This window comes from Ylistrum balloti, unplaced genomic scaffold (genome assembly GCF_031769215.1).
Source record: "Ylistrum balloti isolate Yb309-2 unplaced genomic scaffold, AGI_CSIRO_Ybal_v1 Utg370512, whole genome shotgun sequence".
Taxonomy (NCBI): Eukaryota; Metazoa; Mollusca; class Bivalvia; order Pectinida; family Pectinidae; genus Ylistrum; species Ylistrum balloti.
The window spans coordinates 139,873-165,843 of NW_026782330.1; the positions used below are offsets into that span (position 1 = coordinate 139,873).

Consider the following 25,971-nt stretch of genomic DNA (forward strand, 5'->3'; position numbering starts at 1 on the left):
CGAGGACAGACATATTCTACAATTTGATAGGGCTCATTGAAACGTCGAGGACAGACATATTCTACAATTTGATAGGGCTCATTGAAACGTCGAGGACAGACATATTCTACAATTTGATAGGGCTCATTGAAACGTCGAGGACAGACATATTCTACAATTTGATAGGGCTCATTGAAACGTCGAGGACAGACATATTCTACAATTTGATAGGGCTCATTGAAACGTCGAGGACAGACATATTCTACAATTTGATAGGGCTCATTGAAACGTCGAGGACAGACATATTCTACAATTTGATAGGGCTCATTGAAACGTCGAGGACAGACATATTCTACAATTTGATAGGGCTCATTGAAACGTCCTCATAACTTCATATCCATCTTGTAGAGGACTGACATACAACACAGTAGACATAGATATTACTCGGTGATAAAAGTGGCTAACAGTAGGTCAAGTGCCAAACTTTACACGAAAACTATACTGTCTTTTTAAAAAAAAAACACAACAAAAAAGAAATGTCTTATTTAAGAAAAACAACAAAAGCATGCAAGCTCCAAACCAATAACACGAGGACAAACCATGAACATCGGAAGTATTTACTTACAATTAATCCTTTAAAAATATATCATGATTTCTGATAATATACTGTTTATTATATTCTCTTGAATTCCAAGCAGTAAAAATTTAAAAAATATATATTCATTTTTAAGTTTGATGTAATTGAGAAGAGAACACTTATAATACCTTAAAAAATCTTGCCTCGAAAACATAAAATTAGGAAATAGTTCGATTAAGATTTTCTTTTTAGCAATTCCAATCTATTATAAATTAGTCAATGTATTGACCGGAGTATTAAAGGAATATGAAGTATAGCCATGCAGGTAGTAACTTATTGGAAAATAATTCGTTATTTAATACGTCTGTGTATTCATGGGAGTTTAGCTTTCTACAGATGTTAATCTGACTATGATAACACATAATATTGAACGAACAGTATAAACACCCCTACTAAAACAATAAACGCCCAGTCTTTAGAAATCGTATAAAACGCTGGTTGAGAACAAATATTGACACTTTTCACCGAATACAAAAATTATCAAAATGAATCATAATGTGTTATGATGTACTATAAAGAAACCAGAAAGGTGAAGCTCACATTTGTCACCATTAAATGTCTGCAAGTACAGATAAATATTAAAGAAAGAAAACCACGTGACGACAGCAAAGGTATTTTGTAGGAGTTTATTGAACAGTAAAACTACAAAACTATCATCGCCATTTGAAATCAATCGAATTCGAATCCATTATTCACAGTTCCGAGACCATTAGGTATATGACCGGAGTTAAGTTTCGATATGTTCTTTTGTTTTAGGTAAGCCCGTCTCTTCAGACATATCTCAAACAAAAGACAGATGAATGACAAGGCTGCAATGCAAACGTAGACAAGGAATGGTCCAGCCAGACTGTCAATTCCCAACGCTGTAGCAGAACTGGTACGATCAGAAATTGAGCACTGGTCAGAACGAGGCCACCATTTTTGTCTCCATTTCTCTATCAGTCCCGCTTCTTGCATACGCATGATACTGGAAATGAAAACAGACTTAAATAATGGTTTCCCCAGACTATCTATCAGGTGTAACTTTCTCTGTGTACCGGAAATTTGACAATTCACTTGTCCATACTGTCGTTATTACTTCATTGATTATCAATTACAAAAAAATTTATTGCTCAAAAAGGGCAAAGGGATAGGACATAAGGCATTGCCTATTTAAGCCAGAAACTTCTGAATGGCAATACAAGCAATTGAATTATCAAACACATACAGACAATATATAACAGAGAAGTATATATTAGTGTCTCCATTTCCCCACTGGAATATAAACAATTACTCTTAGTCAAATCTTTTAGTGCCAATTATATATTCTGAGATACATTACAATAAGAATATATTTATTTCTTCATCACATTCATGGCACCCATGAATTAATAAATATTGAAATGGCCATAGTAATATTTTGGTTTATCGACTGATTTCGAAGAATTACTCTTGAATGGTTGTGGAATGGTAGGAAGTAATATTCTGCAGATTCTTCGCTAAAATTACAAGAACATCATGGAGAATCTTTTAAGTGATCAAGAAAGAGATTAGAGTTCGAATTACTGGCTTTATTCCTAAGTTGATTCATAATTATATTTATTCGACATTATTTTTAAACGTTTTTATTTTAGCAGAAACAGCTTCATCAATTTTAAAAAGTAGATATTTAAATTGATAACGAGGTAATAATTTGATAAATCAAAATTAAGAGCAAATGAGTTAAATTCTCTAAATTCTCTAAATATACTTGGAAAAAACTACTATAATAGCTAACTGTTCTATATATTGGAATATTAAAGCACCTGGTAGTCCGTAATAAATATCTTTCATTTTCATTTATATATATAAGAGTTTGCATGATGACTTTCAAATATTGTGGAGCCAAGCCTCGAAGTATCATAAACATTAACAATAGTTTATGCTTTTGACGCATAAAAGAAAGAGATTCCAAATTAAGTTCTTGATACAATTTATGATGGGAAGTACCGCATTCCTGTAATGATTCCAGCAGCTTGGTAATGAACAGATTCTAACTGTTGCTTAGATTGTTCAGTGCAGTTGTCCCATAACACATCTGCATACTCTAATATCGGCATAATATATGTTCTATACATTTTCAAAAGTGTTTTTTTTTTACTGATTTTAATACATTTACTCTTTTAAATGCTTTTTAATATATATATAATATACTTTCAATATATATATATAATTTACATGATGAATCCATTTACCATCGTCAGAAAAAAATACACCTAAATGCGTATGAGCTACACTCAATCGAACTTCATTGGTCATATATCTATTCCAGTAATACGCATCCAACGAGCCTTTGTCGGTATTACTCACTAGATTCTATATATGTACATTTATCATTACTAGTTTAAACTCATTGAAGAAAGATTGATTATTTCATGGTGACATTAGATGGCGCCATGTTAGAAATGCACCATTAACATAATCAGGGGAAACCGTTTTATTGAATTTAAATGTAAAGTCGACCATTGCTAGATATCCAGTAATGTGTCGCACTGCAATGAAGTTTATGCTGAAAATGCAATATCCAAGATTAATCAGTAATTGAAGGAAATGCATCAAAGGGGTTAGGTTAGAAAGTCCTCTGGTAAATGTCACTGGGTGATTAATGGATTTCAACGTCATTAAACATGGGGTGATTGATTGATATCGAGTATCATTACAAAACAACTCTCATGTTGTCCTGACTCATTTAAAGTATCAGCCTACATGTTCCATTAATATTTATTCGTGACTTAACAGTGTTTGACTGAACATACCCCGATGACACCTTACGTAACAGAGAAACACATACGAAAGCCATTATAAGATAATTACTTGTAGTTAAAGCTATCCAGGTAAGGAGCATGTTCCGGCACCACAAATCCATAACCAGCTGTGTTGAAGATTTCATCGGCTAGTGCATATGTTTTACAATCGCTTAAGACATGATATTCCAGCTGAGAACGGTCAGTCATAAAAGCAGTTTCCGAATTTCGGACAATGTCAAGTGCTTCGTTTGTACTCTTGACCACAGGCATATCACCCATCCGCTCCCATATTGTCTTGTATATACCAGAATCTGCAGTCTGTGCCAATCACAAAAATAAAAAATTTAAAAAAAAACCAAAAACAAAAAAAAAAAAAAAAAAAAAAAACACAAAAAAAAAAAAAAATAAAAATAAAAAATAAATAAAAATTAAAAAAAAAAATCTGTATAATTACTGTGACTGTAGTGTACACATTACAATCTATCCAACATTTTATCACATAATCGATCTGTTATCGAGTGGATTCGCCCATGTTTATCACCAATATAATATACCCGGTGTGCTTTTCATTGGCTGTGGCAATCATACATCGATTGTGATGTCATAATATGAACGATGACGTTATATCGTGAATTAAAACTGGCACCACAAAATGGCTGCCTACGTTTGATTTTGCTCTAAATTCTTTCATAACAGATCATATTTGATAAAAGTATCTAAAGTTTGGTTTCAGTTTGTATGAAATTTTAAAAATTTTCGCAAAAATAAAAACTCTAATACCTGTTTAAAAAAGTATGATATGAAATGAAAACTCATTTAAAATCCCATATAAACCAATTGTTTGGTGAATTTGGACATTTTTAAGACGAGTTAATACCGAAATATTTTTGTAAGTATTTGTTTATACGGCGACTTCAATGGATCAATCTTAAAGCATTATGAGGCTGCGAAGTAAACACGCCTGATAAGTATATACATATAAGATGATGTAAATATGCTTATTGACTTCACTGGAAATATATCAGTACAGTCGTTCTAACAAATATTAAGGAGGATTAACTTGATTTTACGAGAATATGATGCAAAGCCTTATTCATTGGTCATTCGTGTGCCCTAATGTATTTGAAAATAGAAGATATACCTGGAAAAGTGAGTATAGGTTGGTTCCTGCCTTAACTAGAGGACTGATTTGCTCGTGAGCTGCCAGTTCGTTTAGACTGTTGATAGGCTTCACCGCTATGGTAACAGTGAGGAAGGCAGCAAGATTGGCAGTATATGTGGACGTGATGAGGATGGTAAACACCCACCAGAACCCGACAATACATCGACCGGAAATGGCTGTAGGGTAGGTCACTCCACCTGTTCACATCGAATAACAACCAAGCATTATATCTGTTATCAGTATGATTTGGATTGAACAACTATTTTATTGTCAGTAGTCGAAAAACACAACCTTTATCAAACCGTTTCACGTTTCTTTTTAGTAAGTTACATTGTAAATAACACGCAAATGATATGTTCCTATGAGTCGTGTGTAAATACATAAAGGAAAAGAAAACCAACCTTGGTTTACAAATGTTCCAAACACCAGCCACATATTGCTAGTTAGGCTGACCTCTTCCGGAGACGAATCTTTGTGCCGTTGATTGTAGGCAGTATATGGACTGAGTCTGTTTACAATGAACAATAGTAAACCAACACACACTATAGCAATGGCGATACAGCCCCACACTGGTAGAGCGAAAGGACGGATGATCCGGAAAAATTTGTCAGAGTCAGCGTCCGGACGAGTGGTCAGGATACCTGCTCCATCCTCCATAAAAGGTTTCGTGAAGTCAATGACTTGCTCTCTCAAAGAGGTGATCGTGAAAGGCCCTATTGCAAAGGCTATTTCCTGAAAATATTAATTTCAGACATGAGAAAATATTTACGAAAACAACTATGTACAACTATTAACCTGACATTTTATGTTAGATAATCACTAAAGAATGATCTCATGATTCGCGATAAAATGAAATGACTTTGAAAATAACACAATGGAACCTACCCCTCTTTTGACCATGCCAACCATACCGTTCCAGGATCCGTCCGCATTTGGTCCTCCCCAAAGTCCATCCGGTGGCTCTATCAGTGTGTACCTGAAGCCAAAGAAAAGTTGAACATGTTTGATGCTCGTTAGCTTGTGTGTTGGTCCCGTTGCAGTATACCTTATTCTCATTTGAGAACGTGACATTACTTAGTAGAAATGGCCAATTACTCTAGTTCTTTTTCATGAGTCTCCGTGTAAATCTTTTTTTATGTATTTATTTTTTGTTGTTTTTGGTATTTTTTCATTTATTGTTTTATTTATTTAGTTTTATTAAATTTGAGTTTGGATTATTGGTATTTTATGTTTTTAGACATTGGTCACTAATAAAACATTTTTATCTATTGGAATTAATCTGGCAGCCATATACTTTTTCTGATCCAATTTATATATACATGAACAGTGGGATAAATATAATCTGAGAAAGACCAGACATGACGGTGCACAATAGTGGAGTAATGAGGGTAAGAATATACATGTCACACCTGTAATACTAATGACAGATTTATCATCATTGATTGAAGTGTCTCACCTAAAATTAAACCTCACGGCAAGTTCGTCCAAAATATCCAAGCAAAATCCAGTGAAAGTAACAGTTCCATTGATCTCCGAACGAATTGTGAACGGTTTTGCCTGCAAGAATCAACATATCACTGAAGAAGCCGCGATGAAATGACTCAACAAGAGGAAATAAAAATACGGCATAGAAAGCAAACAATACTTTTTGGAAATAAAAGATTTATAAAAAGAAAAAAAAATATACAAATGTTTAGTATATGTCAATTCAATTTTTTTCTTTGCTTCATATTTGTTACGTACCTCCTGTGTTGCTATGAGAAGTGTTCGGTTTCCGAAGTCCTTAAACGTATTCAGGTACACCATCGTGTCTTTCAAAAGGAATCCGTTTCTCTTGTCCCACGTTGCTACGATATCGACAGAATTCCTTCGATCGGCAATACTGTAGATGTCGTACTCAACGGAGGCGAGAAAACCATTACTATCAAACATCCGACCAGCTTCTGAATTCCTCGTATCGTTTGTCTTATGATACAAAAAAAAATCGTTTATCATTCACAAGATTGCTATCAACATTTTCTAATCATGTTGATTCTGCAGATGATTACATAATTTTAAGTCATACATAGAAACAAAATATGAAGTAAGAGAGATGTTATATAAAACATAATTAATCTAGTGTATTACAAACAATGGCTGGACGGGATTTGATCCATTGCCGTTATTCTCTGATGGTTTAAGGGAAATGGGTGTTGCGTGTTGCGACTTCGTATTTTTGAACACATTACAGTAAACAACAAATACAGAAAAGCTGGTAGACAAAACCTTTATATCTTCTAAGAATATTACCATCTAAGTATCAATCTACAACCATCGTTATATACGTACATCACAGAGGTTTGATCTAACTGTCTGCATCCATGGTGAGGGGGATATTTTCAATTCCTGGCAGCTTGCTGAGCAATTTTCCGTACAGATCACGTAGTCTCTGATGAACGCACTACTTAAGATGGAGTTTGCTTCTTCAAAGAATGCCGAATCAATCTAAACAGACAATAGAGAGGTTTTGCTATAACTGAACCAAGACTACAGTCGAACACAACTCTACATTATACTGTAAAAGGATGGTAGACAGGTTTTATTTTGGTTTATTATAACAATAGTTACTTTCTATAATTAAGTATAGTAGAACACAACTGTACATTATACTGTTAATACTGTATACTTAGTTAACCATAGATAAGTTATACACGTAAACAGACTGAATATCATATTCATGCATTACTGAAAACATTTCTTCGTTTCTTGAATAATTTCCTGATATTTCTGGCAATAATTTATAGTCTCTTTTCTTATGAAATAGACAACACGAGTCATTCAATAATTAATTTCTAAATATGAAAGTAGAGATATTATTTTAAGCATAAATAATGAATCAATTGAAATGAAGAAATATCCAAACGGTAGCTTTTGATGAATTCATTAAGAGACCCTATTTAATATGAACTGAAAGAAATATGCCAATTGATAGTGATTTAGAGAGGATCTCATGTTCTTTTCATTTGAGATGAATTCAGCTTCTAGCAAAATAAAAGAAAAATCCTTGACAATTCAAGGTTATAAAATGCATGAAAACCTCTCTCTTGATATATTTTTTCTGATAATGCCTTGGTTATATTTCCTCAATGCTCATCATTGAGTCTTTTTTATGTTTTAGTAAACATTAACTTTGAATAACTTTACACACCTTATTTATGAATTATTTTTACATGTGATATATTTTAATGCCTTCCATAACAAGAAGTATGCACGTGTATAAAAGATCTGTCGTTCTGGCTATAAGTCGTAAAGTTTCTCCTGTGATTATTTAATATTTGAGGATCAGCCATTAAAAAAAGAAATATCTCGGGCATCTCATCTTAAAAACTTCAGCGTGTAAAATATTTTCACACCATTTCTTAAATAAAATTCTTCAGTAACATAACGATTTATTGTACATACCTTTCCCGTGTGACACGGTTCACTCGATTCCATCACATCCATCCTTCTCTTGAGCACTATCAGATGACTTTCTGAGAATCTGGCGGGAGGGTTCCAGCATAGAGCGGGTCTGCTCTCCACGATTATCCAGAAAAAGTTCGGACCCAGCATTCCTATTTCGTATGCCTATATAAAAAACGATTATCTTCAAAACAATTCGACCAGAATTCGCATTTGTGAAACACTTTTTATACAGATAAGGTACATATTGCTTCAAATGGTTTATGGGATATAATAAAGGTTCTATTTGTAATAATGATAAGTGACTGTACTAAACAAAACATAATGCTAAATAGTTCTGAATGAAAATAAGCTGAAGCAAGGTTGGCGGATGGACTGATTAATTAACAATGTAATTTTAACTAAATCTGAAATGGTCACCTTTTGTAGAAGGTCATTTAGTATATCCTCGGATACTATAACGATGATATTCCTCCCCTGTGGTCCTTGGACGGTAGACATCGATTGTATAATGTCGGTCGTGTTTGTTACTCTCACCAGCCGGGATTGTATCAAAAGTTTGGAAATTTCCATCAGTAAATTCTGCATGCATCGAGAGTCTGGTTTGTGATATAAATGATGAAATGTCAGACATAATGGGAGTATCAGCTATCTTTTATCAAAATAGTCGTTTCATTGCTGTACGTTAAAAACTATTTTTAAAATGATAATCTTCATTTCAGTTTGTAAAATTTGTAATTATTATGTTCTCCCCTGGCCATCATACGGAGAGAATATATATAAGCTTTGCATGTTACACAATCTTAATTGACATTTAAGATCTTGTCTATAAAATTCGTTAAAAGGATAATTTACTTGGTTTACAGTACATTATGAATCGTATTGAAAGATACTATTCAATTTTGTGTCTTCTGCACAATCTTTACAAAATAAATTCATTTTGATAAATTTTACTTACTAGAAATGAAATCATACAAAATGGTGACTTCAGACCAGATCTGTGACGTCACAATACTCGTTATAGCTTTATTCAGTGTGTAGCAGTCGGGGAGCATTTTTACTGTGGGAAATGTTGATTGGTGCACTTCGGGGTCGCACGGCTGGGTGGCGTATAAAATACTCGGTATTCCGAGTCTAGCCGTATAGTAGTCCATATATCTTGTTGATGGACAGTCTAGAAAACTAATGAAGCCCACTCCGCCATCTTGTAGATGTTTACAAACTGAAATATACCACATGATAATGTAAAATTCAGAATATACACACTATGGCACTAGAGCACATCTCCATCTAGATCATTTTGGATTTTCCTCAGTCACTTAGTATACTTAAATAAATAGACTAGTGTCATCACTGAAGGATAACACGTTTAATTCATTGTTTGACTCTATTGTATCTCTCTTTAAGTTTGTATTAAAGGCATTATCCACCTGTATGCTTTTTGTGCAATCCTCATTCTTCAGTAGCACTTAGATCTGTCAAAACTGCTTTGAAGCGACATTTTTATTTCACAAAATTTCAAACTTTAGTAAGTATTGCAACACGTAGTTCGAGACACAATGTACGTCAAGGTTGTCTTAATTAAAACAATTGTTTACCTTTCCTGGACACGTCGAGAATGTTGTCTCGCAGAACCTCGAGAAAGACGAAGGTTGTATTGAACAGCATGCCATCTTCACCTACTGTTACATGTGTCACATTTGTCATTGATGTAGGTGGGTAGTCTTTCTGATAGAAGACGGCTGCAATTTAGTAAGAGAAAATTAATTGACAAAATATTAATAAAAGCAAGTTTGTTCCTATAGTAGAAATGCTAAGAATAAGAAAAGACAACAAATAAATAATTTCAATACAGGTGGTACTGACAACACGATATAATTATGTCTGTGATTTAATCGATAAAAGTATTTTTGTATAATAGGTTTATAGTCATTGTTCCATGGAGAAGACAATATCAGACATTGTGCATGATATACATGAATCACCTGTTAAAACCCAAACGGCATCCCACGCGACTACGTTGTTCTGATTCATAACATCAAACCACACTTTCTTACTACTTACCATTCCACTAAGTGACATTCTCTGAAATAGTAAAAGATTGTTCATGTAAACACTCACCGATCTGATGTATTTGTGATCGTGTCCGTCCTGTTCCGGAATGTATTACCGACATTGCCAATAGCAACCTCCCCAGGAAATTCATATTCTCGGAATAGTTTTCTGCAAAACAACCGATCTTCTTAGAAGCTTCTTAAACAAGTAAACGATAGTGGTTGTTTTTGTAAAGCCGAAAGAATTTCGCATACATCTATGAGTATTACTGCGATGCCACTGTTTGCTTCCCGCGGGATGTTCAATCCTGTTCAATTGGGCAATGAATATCCAATATCATTGCTTCCGTAAGGTAAAGTCAACACGACGTGGTTAAATCACAAACCAATACCTCAGGTAATCGATATGTCATCAATTATATAGGCAATTCACTTATAACCAGAACAATAGGTGTAATTGTCATATTAATATAGCTAGGAGGATGATAACATCTCCACGAGTCAATCAAACCACAACATCCTTATTAACAATGTCAATGAAAGTAGCGGATCTGAAACGGGCAGTTAGGCAATGTCTATAATATTTTATTGACTTTGACTAGGTGGTAAATAGCAAGTGATACAAGACAAGGTAATAAATGACAAGGTGGTAAATAACCCAGTAATACATGACAATGTAGTACATGACAGGGTAGTACATGACAAGGTAGTACATGACATGGTTATACATGACAAGGTTATATATGACTACGTAGTACATGACAAGGTAATACATGACTAGTTAGTACATGACAAGGTGGTACATGACTAGTTAGTACATGACAAGGTGGTACATGACAAGGCAGTACATGACAAGGTGGTACATGACAAGGCAGTACATGACAGGGTAGTACATGACAAGGTAATATATGACAAGGTAGTACATGACAAGGTAATACATGACTAGGTAATACATGACAAGGTGGTACATGACAAGGTAGTACATGACAAGGTAGTACATGACAAGGTAGTACATGACAAGGTGGTACATGACAAGGCAGTATATGACAAGGTGGTACATGACAAGGTAATACATGACAAGGTAATACATGACAAGGTAATACATGACAAGGTAGTACATTACAAGGTAGTACATGACAAGGCATTACATGACAAGGTTGTACAGGACTAGGTAGTATATGACAAGGCAGTACATGACAAGGCAATACATGACAAGGTAATATATGACTAGGTAATACATTACAAGGTAGTACATGACAAGGCATTACATGACAAGGTGGTACATGACTAGGTAGTTCATGACTAGGTAGTACATGACATGGTTATACATGACAAGGTTGTACATGACTAGGTAGTACATGACAAGGCATTATATGACAAAGTAGTACATGACAATGTAGTACATGACAAGGTAATACATGACAAGGTTGTACAGGACTAGGTAGTATATGACAAGGTAGTACATGACAGGGTAGGACATGACAAGGTAATGCATGACAAGGTGGTACATGACAAGGGATACATGACAAGGTAATATATGACAGGGTTGTACATGATAAGATAGTACATGACTAGGTCGTTCATGACAAGGTAATACATGACAAGGTGGTACATGACAAGGTAATATATGACAGAGTAGTACATGACAAGATGGTACATGACAAGGCATTACATGACAAGGTGGTACATGACTAGGTAGTACATGACAAGGTGGTACATGACAAGGTAGTACATGACAAGGTAATACATGACAAGGTGGTACATGACTAGGTAATACATGACAAGGTGGTACATGACAAGGTAATACATGACAAGGTGGTACATGACTAGGTAATACATGACAAGGTGGTACATGACTAGGTAATACATGACAAGGTAGTACATGACAAGGCATTACATGACAAGGTAGTTCATGACAAGGTGGTACATGACAAGGTAATATTTGACAGGGTAGTACATGACTAGATAAAACATGACAAGGTAATACATGACTAGGTAGTACATGACAAGGTAACACATGACAAGGTAGTACATGACTAGGTAGTACATGACAAGGTGGTACATGACAAGGTAGTACATGACAAGGCAGTACATGACAAGGTGGTACATGACAAGGTGGTACATGACAAGGTAGTACATGACAAGGCAGTACATGACAAGGCAGTACATGACAAGGTAGTACATGACAAGGCAGTACATGACAAGGTAATATATGACAGGGTGGTACATGACAAGATAGTACATGACTAGGTCGTTCATGACAAGGTAATACATGACAGGGTGGTACATGACAAGGTAATATATGACTAGGTCGTTCATGACAAGGTAATACATGACAAGGCAATACATGACAATGTGGTACATGACAAGGTGGTACATGACAAGGCAGTACATGACAAAGTAATACATGACAAGGTGGTACAGTACAAGGCAGTACATGACAAGGTGGTACATGACAAGGTAGTACATGACAAGGTCGTACATGACAAGGTGGTACATGACTAGGTAATACATGACAAGGTAATATATGACAGGGTGGTACATGACAAGGTAATATATGACAGGGTAGTACATGACAAGATGGTACATGACAAGGCATTACATGACAAGGTAGTACATGACAAGGTAGTACATGACAAGGTGGTACATGACAAGGCAGTATATGACAAGGTGGTACATGACAAGGCAGTACATGACAAGGTAGTACATGACAAGGTGGTACATGACAAGGCAGTATATGACAAGGTGGTACATGACAAGGTAATATATGACAAGGTAGTACATGACAAGGTAATACATGACAAGGTAACGCATGACAAGGTGGTACATGACTAGGTAATACATTACAAGGTAGTACATGACAAGGCATTACATGACAAGGTTGTACAGGACTAGGTAGTATATGACAAGGCAGTACATGACAAGGCAATACATGACAAGGTAATATATGACTAGGTAATACATTACAAGGTAGTACATGACAAGGCATTACATGACAAGGTGGTACATGACAGGGTTATATATGACAAGGTAGTACATGACATGGTTATACATGACAAGGTAGTACATGACAAGGTAATATTTGACAGGGTAGTACTTGACAAGATAGTACATGACAAGGCATTACATGACAAGGTAGTACATGACAAGGTGGTACATGACAAGGTAATACATGACTAGGTAGTACATGACAATGTAACACATGACAAGGTAGTACATGACTAGGTAGTAAAACATGACTAGATAAAACATGACTAGGTAATACATGACAAGGTAGTACAGGACTAGGTAGTTCATGACAAGGTTGTACAGGACTAGGTAGTACATGACAAGGTAATACATGACTAGGTAGTACATGACAAGGCAATACATGACAAGGTAATACATGACAAGGTGGTACGTGACAAGGCAGTACATGACAAGGGGGTACATGACAAGGCATTACATGACAAGGTAGTACATGACAAGGTTGTACATGACAAGGTAATATATGACAGGGTAGTACATGACAAGGTAGTACATGACTAGGTAGTACATGACAAAGCAGTACATGACTAGGTAGTACATGACAAGGCAGTACATGACAAGGCAGTACATGACAAGGTAGTACATGACAAGGTAGTACATGACAAAGTAATACATGACAAGGTAGTTCATGTCTAGGTGGTACATGACTAGGTAGTTCATAACTAGGTGGTACATGACAAGGTAGTACATGACAAGGTGGTACATGACAAGGTAATACATGACAAGGTAGTACATGACAAGGTGGTACATGACAAGGTAATACATGACAAGGTAGTACATGACAAGGTAGTACATGACAAGGTGGTACATGACAAGGTAATACATGACAAGGTAGTACATGACAAGGTAATACATGACAAGGTGGTACATGACAAGGTGGTACATGACAAGGTGGTACATGACTAGGTTGTACATGACAAGGTCGTACATGACAAGGTAATACATGACAAGGTAGTACATGACAAGGTGGTACATGACAAGGTAATACATGACAAGGTGTTACATGACAAGGTAACACATGACAAGATGGTACGTGACAAGGCAGTACATGACAAGGTGGTACATGACTAGGTAATACATGACAAGGTAGTACATGACAAGGTAGTACATGACAAGGTGGTACATGACAAGGTAATATATGACAAGGTGGTACATGACTAGGTAATACATGACAAGGTGGTACATGACATGGTTATACATGACAAGGTAGCACATGACTAGTTATGAATTTTACTATAGTTTCGTTGCAGGTGTTTTATTAACACTGTAATAATAATCTCGAGCACGTCCCTTACTCTATTTTAACAGTTGTTCTGGAGTGTTTTGATTTTCCTGTATAGTCAGTTTTCCAGTCTTTTTCCCCTGACATTACTAACGGGTATTAAAAGAAGCATTACTATGATACAGTTAAATTATTTGAATATCAATCATTTAATGTTGAATATTGATGTGATATTCAGTTGTGTGCCTCTGATAATTTTCACTTTAGTACATGTTTCGCCTACTAATTCAATGAAACCGTTATGAAAACAATAAAGAAAATACTGCCATGTTAACGAAATCATCATTCAAAAACGAGATGGAGGGGATGGGGGAGATTTTTACAAATACGAGATGGTGGGGATGGGGGAGATTTTTACAAATACGAGATGGAGGGGATGGGGAGATTTTTACAAATACGAGATGGAGGGGATGGGGGAGATTTTACAAATATGAGATGGAGGGGATGGGGGAGATTTTTACAAATACGAGATGGAGGGGATGGGGGAGATTTTAACAAATACGAGATAGAGGGATGGGGAGATTTTTTACAAATATGAGGTGGAGGGGTGGGGTAGATTTTTACAAATACGAGATGGTGGGGATGGGGAAGATTTTTTCAAATACGAGATGGAGGGGATGGGGGAGATTTTTACAAATACGAGATGGTGGGGATGGGGGAGATTTTAACAAATACGAGATGGAGGGGATGGGGGAGATTTTTACAAATACGAGATGGTGGGGATGGGGGAGATTTTAACAAATACGAGATGGAGGGGATGGGGGAGATTTTTACAAATACGAGATGGAGGGGATGGGGGAGATTTTTACAAATATGAGGTGGTGGGGACGGGGGAGATTTTTACAAATACGAGATGGTGGGGATGGGGAAGATTTTTTTCAAATACGAGATGGAGGGGATGGGGGAGATTTTTACAAATACGAGATGGAGGGGATGGGGGAGATTTTTTACAAATACCAGAGGGAGGGGATGGGGGAGATTTTTACAAATATGAGGTGGTGGGGACGGGGGAGACTTTTACAAATACGAAGTGGTGGGGATGGGGGAGATTTTTACAAATATGAGGTGGAGGGGTGGGGTAGATTTTTATAAATATGAGGTGGAGGGATGGGGTAGATTTTTACACTTTTATTCACAAGACTGAATTCAACATTAAAATATGTACTTGTTAGAATTCAAGTTTCGAATAGTTTAGCAACATAACATTTTGAATAGAATAGGATAGAATATTTGGGGAAGAGTTAAGCAGTCAGATATCCCATCCATGGATATTATGAATTATTCGACATAAGCCTACTGTGCAGACAAAACAAACTACAGAACTGATAGGATAAAAGAACAAAGACAAGCAAAAACACCATATGTAAAACATATTTTGATGGTAATACTATTGCGATTATTGGTGATGAATATAAACCAATAATACACGTGAGTGCTGCAGGTGGATGCTGTTTCCGGATCCGGTCAGAAGGTTATTAAATGTGTTAACTTCCATCTGTATCGATAGCGCGATCCGTATTAAACTTGTTATATTTCTGGAAGTAACTCGTGTTAGGCAAATAACAGTTCGAGCGCAGTATTGATTTTTTAATAAGGTAGCTATAACATTTACCTCCTTCTATGTCACCTGTATAGGATGGGTAGCTGTTACATTTACCTCCTCATATGTCACCTGTATAGGATGTGTAGCTGTTACATTTACCTCCTCCTATGTCAGCTGTATAGGATGGGTAGCTGTTACATTTACCTCATCCTATGTCAGCTGTATAGGATGGGTAGGTGTTTCATTTACCTCCTTCTATGTCAGCTATATAGGATGGGTAGCTGTTACATTTACCTCCTTCTATGTCAGCTGTATAGTATGGGTAGCTGTTACATTTACCTCCTCCTATGTCAGCTGTATAGGATGAGTAGTTGTTACATTTGCCTCCTTCTATGTCAGCTGTTTAGGATGGATAACTGTTACATTTACCTTCTTCTATGTCAGCTGTATAGAATGGGTAGCTGTTACCTTTACCTCCTCATATGTCACCTGTATAGGATGGGTAGCTGTTACATTTACCTCCTTCTATGTCACCTGTATAGGATGGGTAGCTGTTACATTTACCTCCTCCTATGTCAGCTGTATAGGATGGGTAGCTGTTACCTTTACCTTCTATGTCAGCTGTATAGGTTGGGTAGCTGTTACATTGACCTCCTCATATGTCAGCTGTATAGGATGTGTAGCTGTTACATTCACCTCCTCCTATGCCAGCTGTATAGGATGGGTAGCTGTTACATTTACCTTCTTCTATGTCAGCTGTATAGGATGTGTAGCTGTTACATTCACCTCCTCCTATGCCAGCTGTATAGGATGGGTAGCTGTTACCTTTACCTTCTATGTCAGCTGTATAGGATGGGTAGCTGTTACATTTGCCTCCTCATATGTCACTTGTATAGAATGTGTAGCTGTTACATTCACCTTCTCCTATGCCAGCTGTATAGGATGGGTAGTTGTTACCTTTTCCTTCTTCTATGCCAGCTGTATAGGATGGGTAGTTGTTACATTTGCCTCCTCGTATGTCAGCTGTATAGGATGGGTAGTTGTTACATTTGCCTCCTCGTATGTCAGCTGTATAGAATGGGTAGCTGTTACATTTACCTCCTCATATGTCAGCTGTATAGGATGGGTAGCTGTTACCTTTACCTTCTATGTCAGCTGTATAGGATGGGTAGCTGTTACATTTACCTCCTCCTATGTCAGCTGTATAGGATGGGTAGCTGTTACATTTGCCTCCTCCTATGCCAGCTGTATAGGATGGGTAGCTGTTACATTTACCTTCTTCTATGTCAGCTGTATAGGATGGGTAGCTGTTACATTTACCTTCTTCTATGTCAGCTGTATAGGATGGGTAGCTGTTACATTTACCTTCTTCTATGTCACCTGTATAGGATGGGTAGCTGTTACATTCACCTCCTCCTATGCCAGCTGTATAGGATGGGTAGCTGTTACATTTACCTTCTTCTATGTCAGCTGTATAGGATGGGTAGCTGTTACATTGACCTCCTCATATGTCACCTGTATAGGATGGGTAGCTGTTACATTCACCTCCTCCTATGCCAGCTGTATAGAATGGGTAGCTGTTACCTTTACCTCCTCATATGTCACCTGTATAGGATGGGTAGCTGTTACATTTACCTCCTTCTATGTCACCTGTATAGGATGGGTAGCTGTTACATTTGCCTCCTCCTATGTCACTTGTATAGAATGTGTAGCTGTTACATTCACCTCCTTCTATGCCAGCTGTATAGGATGGGTAGTTGTTACATTTACCTCCTCGTATGTCAGCTGTATAGAATGGGTAGCTGTTACATTTACCTCCTCGTATGTCAGCTGTTTAGGATGGATAACTGTTACATTCACCTCCTCCTATGCCAGCTGTATAGGATGGGTAGTTGTTACATTTACCTCCTCATATGTCACCTGTATAGGATGGGTAGCTGTTACATTTACCTTCTTCTATGTCAGCCGTATAGTAACAGGTTTTATATTTCAGTTAAACAAGTTATATTGCAACAAGCAGCAAGGCAGGGCAGGAAGCAATGCACGTTTAAGCTTTCTAAATACAATATCGATAAATTGCAATCAGAAATAACTGGTAACCAACACCATGTGTATAACAATGTAGCACAGATAAAATAGAAATAGACTTGGATATTTGTTTTTCTACGACTCTAAAGTTGATATGGTTCTAGTCTGATGTTGGTTCCAGGGTCATTACGTGACTTTTCTCCTTACATTCCCTATTTGTAGACCTCATTTATTTGACTGATTACCGGAAATAAGAATTTCATAAAGTTCACAATTGTCAATACACTTGTGTAAATTTTCCTGATGTTTCTTCTGGTCTTTTTTTTAAAACTATTTCCTTCGTCATGGTATAAAAATGATCACAAAGGTCAGAAGTCGATCGTTTGGACAATTTTAGTGATTATATATCTCTGTTGACCTGTCTCTGTGCTACTATATTTTCATTATTCTTTCTCTGATTTTATAGCATTAAACATACTGGACACACTGCTATGTCTAACCTTGTTTACCTTACTACAACAAGTCGTATGCAGGCCATTCCCACAAACACCATTGTGATTCCCAGAGATGTTCCGTCATTGGTAAATCGTGGCACGGTTACCTTTGCTGCAGTTTAGATTTGACGGTTTTTGAAATGGTTGGTTATTCGTCATTTACGTGGAGTAATGGCATTTTTACAAAATCTTTAACAGATATCTACTATTTAAATCTCTGTTTTACAGACGACGGAAAAATGGTTTAATCATTTTAACAATCAACAAATTAAAGTAGCTAGCAATTCAAAATAACAACAGAATTGGGAAATAAAAACAATATTACTACTACATGTGATACAAGTGTATTGATAATACCGGGTTGTCAATTCCACAAGTGAGCCAAGTTCACGATTAAGTCAATGATAGAACGTGTTGTCGTATCTCGGACTTCATCCTTTGTTAACTACAGAGAATTAATTAGACTGTCACTATTTGATGAGAACATTTTGTACGTTACTGGATTGCTCCCAAAGAACAGTAAGAAAGGAACAGCCGAACAATGCATTTTTAGGTCAGATGGATGATGTAGTCCATCAAAAATATTTCGGACATTCTCTCAAACTAATTTCTGAACAACCTGAGTCTCATTTCAATAGTGGGTTTATCACAAAAGCCTACGTACCTCAGACAAGTTTCTATCGTCTGCGAAGGAGAGGGCTTCGTAACTCGGACAAGTTTCTATCGTCTGCGAAGGAGAGTGCTGTTACAGGCTTTACCTGTTGCCCAATTTCGTTGTTTTTTTTTGTAAGATCATGACGATAATATATTCTGTAATGTATAAAAAGGTCCTATTCGTAAGCCACGATATCTTCGGTACTTTTGACGTAGGTTTTAGTAAGGTGAGTATATAGTTGGAACAAATGAAGTAAGGGCGTCACCCTGTACAGTTACAGTCATTGATGTTTCTAACTGATTTATCAATACTTTTTCAAGTAAATGTTGATCTTATTTACAAAATTTAAGCAGCATGCGGAAATACAAAAGCAAGAAAAGGACAGCACTTACCTTACTGGTACTAATGTCCCGCTCGCATGTGTCGGGAGCTGGAGTACACGGACAGGTGTAGGTAGCTGGGTCAATCAACGATTTCTATTAGATAGACTATCGATTTCCGTAAGGTCAACAGCACGTGGAGGAGTCCGTGTTATTAATTAAACATGGATGTAATGATCACTGTGTGTTTACACGTTTGCTTTTATAAATCTCTTTTTGTAATATCACTGAATCCATTCACATACTAGTCTCATTTACGACAGTAGTTCCCCTAAGTACACATTAGAAGCACGTGCTTATATCACGTGTCGTATTGATTACACGTTTAGCAAAAATTAAAAAATAAGACAGTTTTATAGGGTGGTGATCCTCGAACTCAACATCAACGTTACCCAATTCAAACAATTTCGGCCGTAACGACGCCATAATGGTCCTCTCCATAAAACGGGGTTTCTATCTAGTGTCAAGTTTGAAGGTATAACAGGGGTGATAAAACGGGGTTTCTGTCTAGTGTCAAGTTTGAAGGTATAACAGGGGTGATAAAACGGGGTTTCCGTCAAATGATACAACTCATGTACAGTATAATATAGCTGAAACAAGAACTGAACACATGAAGCCGATAAATCAAATCTATTATCAATTTTAGTTTCAAATCTTTAAAAAAATTACAATGAAATTAATGAATCTATTTCGGGATGTGGAATACTGACACGTGCGTAACATACGTCATCGTCAGGTTTTAATCAAGACCATGTTTAGTAGATGTATATCCAAAGTGTCTCTCATTGTATTTAAACTCGTGTGTGTTCTGCACGAACAGGAAGCAACTGGCAGGCTTGTCTTGTTTCAGCAAAACATTTTTTTAAAATGCGCTCAAAGTATACACAAAACGTCCATGGCTGCTTGTCGGCCTTCAGTTCAGCATTTCAAATTACTATCATATTTTTTAAAAAGTTCACCTTATTTCGCATTTCGCATGGAGCATCCGCAGTAAGTATATATATGTCCCAAACAAAATATATATGCAATGGACAACATAAGTCAGCACAACAACTGTTATCTTCCAGTAAGAAGTTTTTTATATTGACATTGGGGCATCTTGAAATATTTTAGCGAATCTAGAATTAAGATAAAGTATTAAGTATAAAGCATTTAGCATAAAGCATTTAGCATATATCGTATCGGTTTTCCATTGTGAGTTGTTTCGTCAGCTGTCAGCACCTGTGACCAATCGTGATATTGGCAGGATGTGCTTGAATATACAATCTACATCGACATGTAAACACGGTCTACAGCACTTTAATGGATAATATAAAAGATTTTCTTAGGTAACGAATGCGTACAAAAATAGACATGTGATTCGTAAATAAAATAATTGAGGTAACAAACACAATCCTCCAACAGTTTCTGTAAATATACGTCTTGTTCTCTTGTCAGACAAATCAATATGATGGTTTCTGTGTAGTACTTGAGGTAACAAACACAATTCTTCAACAACTTCTGTAAATATAAGTGTTGTTCTTTTGAAAACAAATCAATATGATGGCTTCGGTGTAGTATGGACATGTATATCACGCTAGAAACTTAAGATATCTTTTTCATTTTCAAAATCATTTACCTCTATAAAGGCGGTCTTAAAAATCCTTGAAGCTTTAATTATCATAATATTTGTGAAATTGAAAGTTACACTGATTTATTGCAACCAATTTTTGGCAACCACAATTTGTTTTTAATAAAAAGACATTTTGACGTCACAGATACATCAAGTTGCTTCCAGGGATGCGTGTGGCTTCTCTCTCCATGACTGTGTATGATAATTTGATAACTTGCGTAAATTTCTGAACACGTACGTCTAACAATTTAGTCACTCCCTCCAACTTATTGAGTATATAAGATGCATTTTTATTTAAATACTCGATTACACTTAATATGAATCGGCATTTCGATACTCAGATTCTATGGGGATTATTTATACTCTACAACAGTAATTAGGGTATAGGGTATGTTTAAGTGCCTACATTAACATGCCTGTGTATATCGTAGTAAACACGTGAAAATATTCTGTTTATCTTCCTATCGTTATTTCATACCGACAGAAAACTCACGTGGTCGTCAAGAAATTCTTGGCACCTGTCAATCGATCAATATTTTGTTCTTTCCCGAGCAATCGATAAATTTCCTTCACTTGGTATCTTTAACCGTGGGAAATATGACAATGATTGAATGTTGACATAACAACATTTCTGAGAATACCAGTGGCTATTACTTGTATAATCTTGAAAGTCGTTCACATCCTTGTTTCACCTACTTTGTTGTTGCCACAGGAATGACCGAACAGCACTCTACGATAGCTTCCGAAAACACCTCGCTTTTTTTAAAAGTATAACCTTATCTTTGCTTTGTTCAATGTTACATATGAAGAATTTTCAGAAAATTGATTTAAATAACAGAAAATACAGAAATAAAGGTTTAATAACTAGGATTTCACTTGTAAATGGGATACAACAACATTTCGAAAACACATGCTTCATACCCAGAATACAAAAACTAAATAAGAAATAGATAACCTGAAAATTAATTTCTCTTTTGATATTCAAATTTTATTTCTGCGGAAATGTTTGATAATCTCTATATCTGTCAGTTTAGATAATAGCATCTCGGACAAAACTGCTGTTCATTTAACCCTTAAATATTTTTGAAGAACATTTTCGCTTGTGAAATCAACATCCGGAACTTCAGTACAGCTGTGTTGCCTGATTTCTACAATTTGTATCAATAATGTATAACTTGTATTTCTATAACACTGACACTTGAGGTGAACTGTCAGCAGAGTCCCGTTCTGTGACAAGAACACTTCCTAAACAACGCTAATATGAGACATGCTTTCAAACATAGCTACTTTATTTCTCATGTGTAACACAAAATCAATTACGTAATAAATGCCACGCTTACAGTTATGGGAGTGACTGATTCATGCACCAAATGGATCCAATCGCCATGGTAACCGGCGTGTCATTTATATTAAGTGTTTGTATGGGTGCCTTTGTTTTGACTCTACATAGATGGTCTCGTCATTGTCGGATTCCTCAATCTACCTCACCCTACCCTGACCTTGGCTATGAACATGACCTTGGCTATGATCATGACCTTCAATGTGACTAAGGATGTGCGTGTTGTCACAAAACTGGGGCTGACAGCGTTACCGTTGTCAAACGTTGTACGAGTAAAACCGCAGGATTTCCCGAGAGCAGTTGAACACACGTTCCAGATACGTGTGTCATTCTTTTGGTAACCTATGTTACTAACACAATAAACTTTAAGGTATTGGCTAAAGAGACTAGTGATTTTAAATAATGTCAGGTAAATGTTAAGGCCGACATTAACTAGATATTGCTTAGAAACAAAACAATAACCGCTCAAGACAGAACAGTGCCATATTGACTCTCTGTGTTCTACCTTTCTCTCTTCCACAGATCTGTGAACCCCAATAAAATACATTGTTGAAAATTTTAGATAAAGACTCTACTGTGTAATTATATGACAGATCGTCAAAACTGAATCATACACGTTTTCCCAGTCATTCATCGAAGGAGTTATATATATAGGAAAACAATGACAGGACAGAATATCAGTTAGAAATACAGGATCAATCAAACTTACTTTGTTTTCAGATGAATTTAAGATTTATGAGTACTTTGCGGGAATGTTGTTTGATCAACAGCATAATAAATGTGAATATTGACTTTATTATTTTATTTTAGAGACAGAAATTTTCAGTCCAGCTCAATCCATAAAGTACAATTTAATGTTCAATGACAGCGAGGAAACTGACGACGACAGTCAAACGATTTATAGGGAAGTGTTAAAGTTGATGTTGTGGAAAATATTAGTTTTTCGTAATGTTCATCGCTTGAGGCCCAGGAGGCAGTAGAAGAGTTGGTCTGGAAAAGTTGTGGGTCAACTGCGAGTTCTTCCCCCCAGGAAATCGCTAGTTGTCGTAATATATTACATCTGAAAATGAGGAAACTGAAACGGCACTGTAAACTGAACGCCAGTATGATATACCTGCGCCATACGCAATTTGTATTCAGTTGGGCACTGGGAAATTTTCTTTTCTCCACAACACACGGACAGGTGTTAATTTATTTTTATAAAAAAAAAAAAAAAAACATAAATCTACATTGGCAACAGCTACTTTTTATTACTGTTATAGCCCGTCAGAATTTCTCAATACAAAATATTTCATTATTTGTTCAAACTTTAGAGTAGAAAAAAAAGTAAAATTTCGTTTGAATAAATGTCAGTATATGTTACAATACCATGTATCAATAACACATCGTACAACGTTAGGTATCATTTTGTATCACAACGTTAATGGGATTATAATTAGGCCCTGTTCTGCTAACAGATTGATTATTTTACTGATGATGCATGTCTACGTATTCAAAAAATAATATGTTTTAGTTTTTAACACCTCTGTGGCGTTTACACCGTTCATTTAAGAAAAAATGTCAACAACTTAAAAACGTTATAATCAAAAGAATGAATTGATTTTTAGTTTATGCAAACAAGTCTCCCTACATGTAGCAAGAGCGCGAAAATTAATTATACTTCTTTTAAATAAATATCAGTATTGATAATTATCGATCTGTTCCAAACCTTTATTCTAATGTGTATTTCAATTCTCTTTTTTATTTTGAGGAACGAAGATCAACATTGTAATCGCTAAAGAACGCTCCTGTGTTATTGTATCATTAGTGATATCGTCATTTACTGTACAGGTTTTACAATCCTTGAGGACGTTTGTACGGAAATATCGAAGCAAGTGCACTTTTGTAATATCATACAAATATAATACATGCTGCTATTATTAACCTCTTATGGCCATGATCGTTTACATACTGTCTTTGTTTTTTGCTAAAATATTTAGTTTCTTTCCAGTCACCTGATCTCACATCAGTATCTTATGTCTGTACCCTATCGAATACAAGAGCAACACAAATTATTTTCAAATTTAAGTTGGCACATGTTAGTCACTCCAATCCTTTTAATATAATTCATTTCTTAAATGGAGGAGGGAAAATGTACAGCATAGGGATCACAAGACTGTCCACGTCGGCTTAAGGTCTATAAACATGTAAGCGTTACTACTCGATTGATGTGAAAAGCAGACCTGCACACCACCTCTCAATTGATGTGAAATTTGACATAAATTTACAATTCAGTAGAAGTGAAATTAGAACTGCATATTACAACCCAATTGGTCGTTAGTAATAAATTGCAGTACTTTTGAATAGAGATACGAAAAAGTTTTAATGAAACAAAATTTCCTGATATTTTGTATTTTTCTTATGCAGATAATTTTTCTGATGCTAAAATCAGCTGGAACGTATATTACAGTATGTCATGGTATGGTACCGGAACCTGATCACTAATCAGGATAGAAACCAATCACCAGAAATCAATCACCTGTAATACTAAACGGAAGCTATAGCTAAGGACACGTTTGTCTGCAGCCTCCCAGTACATAGATCGGCGTTACCGGATTAAATGTGACATGCAAAACCCATCAGTCGGATAGCCTTACCTATTAATATGGATTTTTTTCTGATGTGAATTAAATAATTACTTAAGGCGTATTTATAGTACATCACCATAAATGATAAAAGCTGAATCCAATTTGTTCTGTAACTCTTTAATGCAAACACATACATATAGTATACAGCAGTAAACATTATACACTGACAGGACAGCATTGGCTCCGTCTTGTGACTATACATCCCCCATAATCATCAGAAAGTCATCTGTCCATATTGCCGAGGCTGACGTTTAATATATGGGCGTTAAAAACAATCGCAAGGAAGCAAAGCCTTACATGATACATGTCCTATCATAGGAGTCTTGTTTCCCTTCTCCTCTTCCCATGTTTGCTGGAGTAACAACAAAGTAAATACGGGTATGATGCCATTTGATTGTTTGATTGGTTTCCTGTAAACTTTAAATATCCCCTCTCCTTGAACATCTAAGGTCATTGTACTTCTGCTGCAGGATACAGGAGTGGTGTGTCTCGCTCAGAAAAACCTCAGACGCTGATAACGATTCACTGAAACAACTTTGTTTGCGAAAACTTATCATAAAACAGACAAAGTTTTAGATCACACAGTAAAGATATATTTTCACCGATGACAAGATGACTTTAATCTTCAGTTTGTTGACTTGCTGTTAAATCAGGATGCCCTTTTGTACGTGTCCTTTGGAACTTTAAGCCATACTTAGTGACCTTGACCTTTTCACAGTTGACTGTTTTTAATTCTATTTTTGCTTCACAATGTCGTAATAAAATGTGATACAAAATTTGACCGTGACACTGGAACTTTTGATCAGTTGACTTGTTGTTAAATTCCGATCAGTTTTGCTTGATATTAGCTAGGGTCTGATTTTGAGGACAAAGAGATAACTGTAATGACACACGTATTTAACAAAGTGCACCCTAATTACACATCACACGATTTCTGTTCACGTTG

The 25,971-nt window shown here is 36.0% G+C and overlaps 1 protein-coding gene across 1 annotated transcript; it reads right to left on the reverse strand.

Moving 5' to 3' along the window:
- Window positions 1-1,285: 1,285 nt before the first annotated feature.
- On the reverse strand, window positions 1,286-19,873 carry LOC132555743 (glutamate receptor 2-like). The gene is made up of 19 exons (XM_060220105.1): window positions 19,840-19,873; window positions 17,526-17,720; window positions 17,166-17,315; window positions 16,809-16,958; window positions 16,140-16,289; window positions 10,294-10,346; window positions 9,970-10,069; window positions 9,583-9,726; window positions 8,943-9,206; window positions 8,405-8,583; window positions 7,985-8,149; window positions 6,872-7,027; window positions 6,287-6,508; window positions 6,000-6,100; window positions 5,429-5,519; window positions 4,945-5,275; window positions 4,523-4,740; window positions 3,449-3,699; window positions 1,286-1,583 (listed from the first exon to the last, which is right to left on the reverse strand). Exons 1-19 carry the CDS (start codon window positions 19,871-19,873, stop codon window positions 1,286-1,288), a joined length of 3,252 nt encoding a protein of 1,083 aa, XP_060076088.1.
- Between the last annotated feature and the right edge of the window lie 6,098 nt (window positions 19,874-25,971).

What these genes read in the sequence shown, in the direction of transcription:
- LOC132555743 (XM_060220105.1), bottom strand. Translation starts at nt 19,873, where the DNA reads ATGGCGTCGTTACGGCCGAAATTGTTTGAATTGG. An exon ending in TACAGCTGGCATAGGAGAAG is followed by an intron (nt 16,290 to 16,808) that starts GTGAATGTAACA and finishes CATCCTAAACAG; the next exon opens with CTGACATAGAAGGAGGCAAA. An exon ending in CTGGATAGCTTTAACTACAA is followed by an intron (nt 1,584 to 3,448) that starts GTAATTATCTTA and finishes TTTCATTTCCAG; the next exon opens with TATCATGCGTATGCAAGAAG.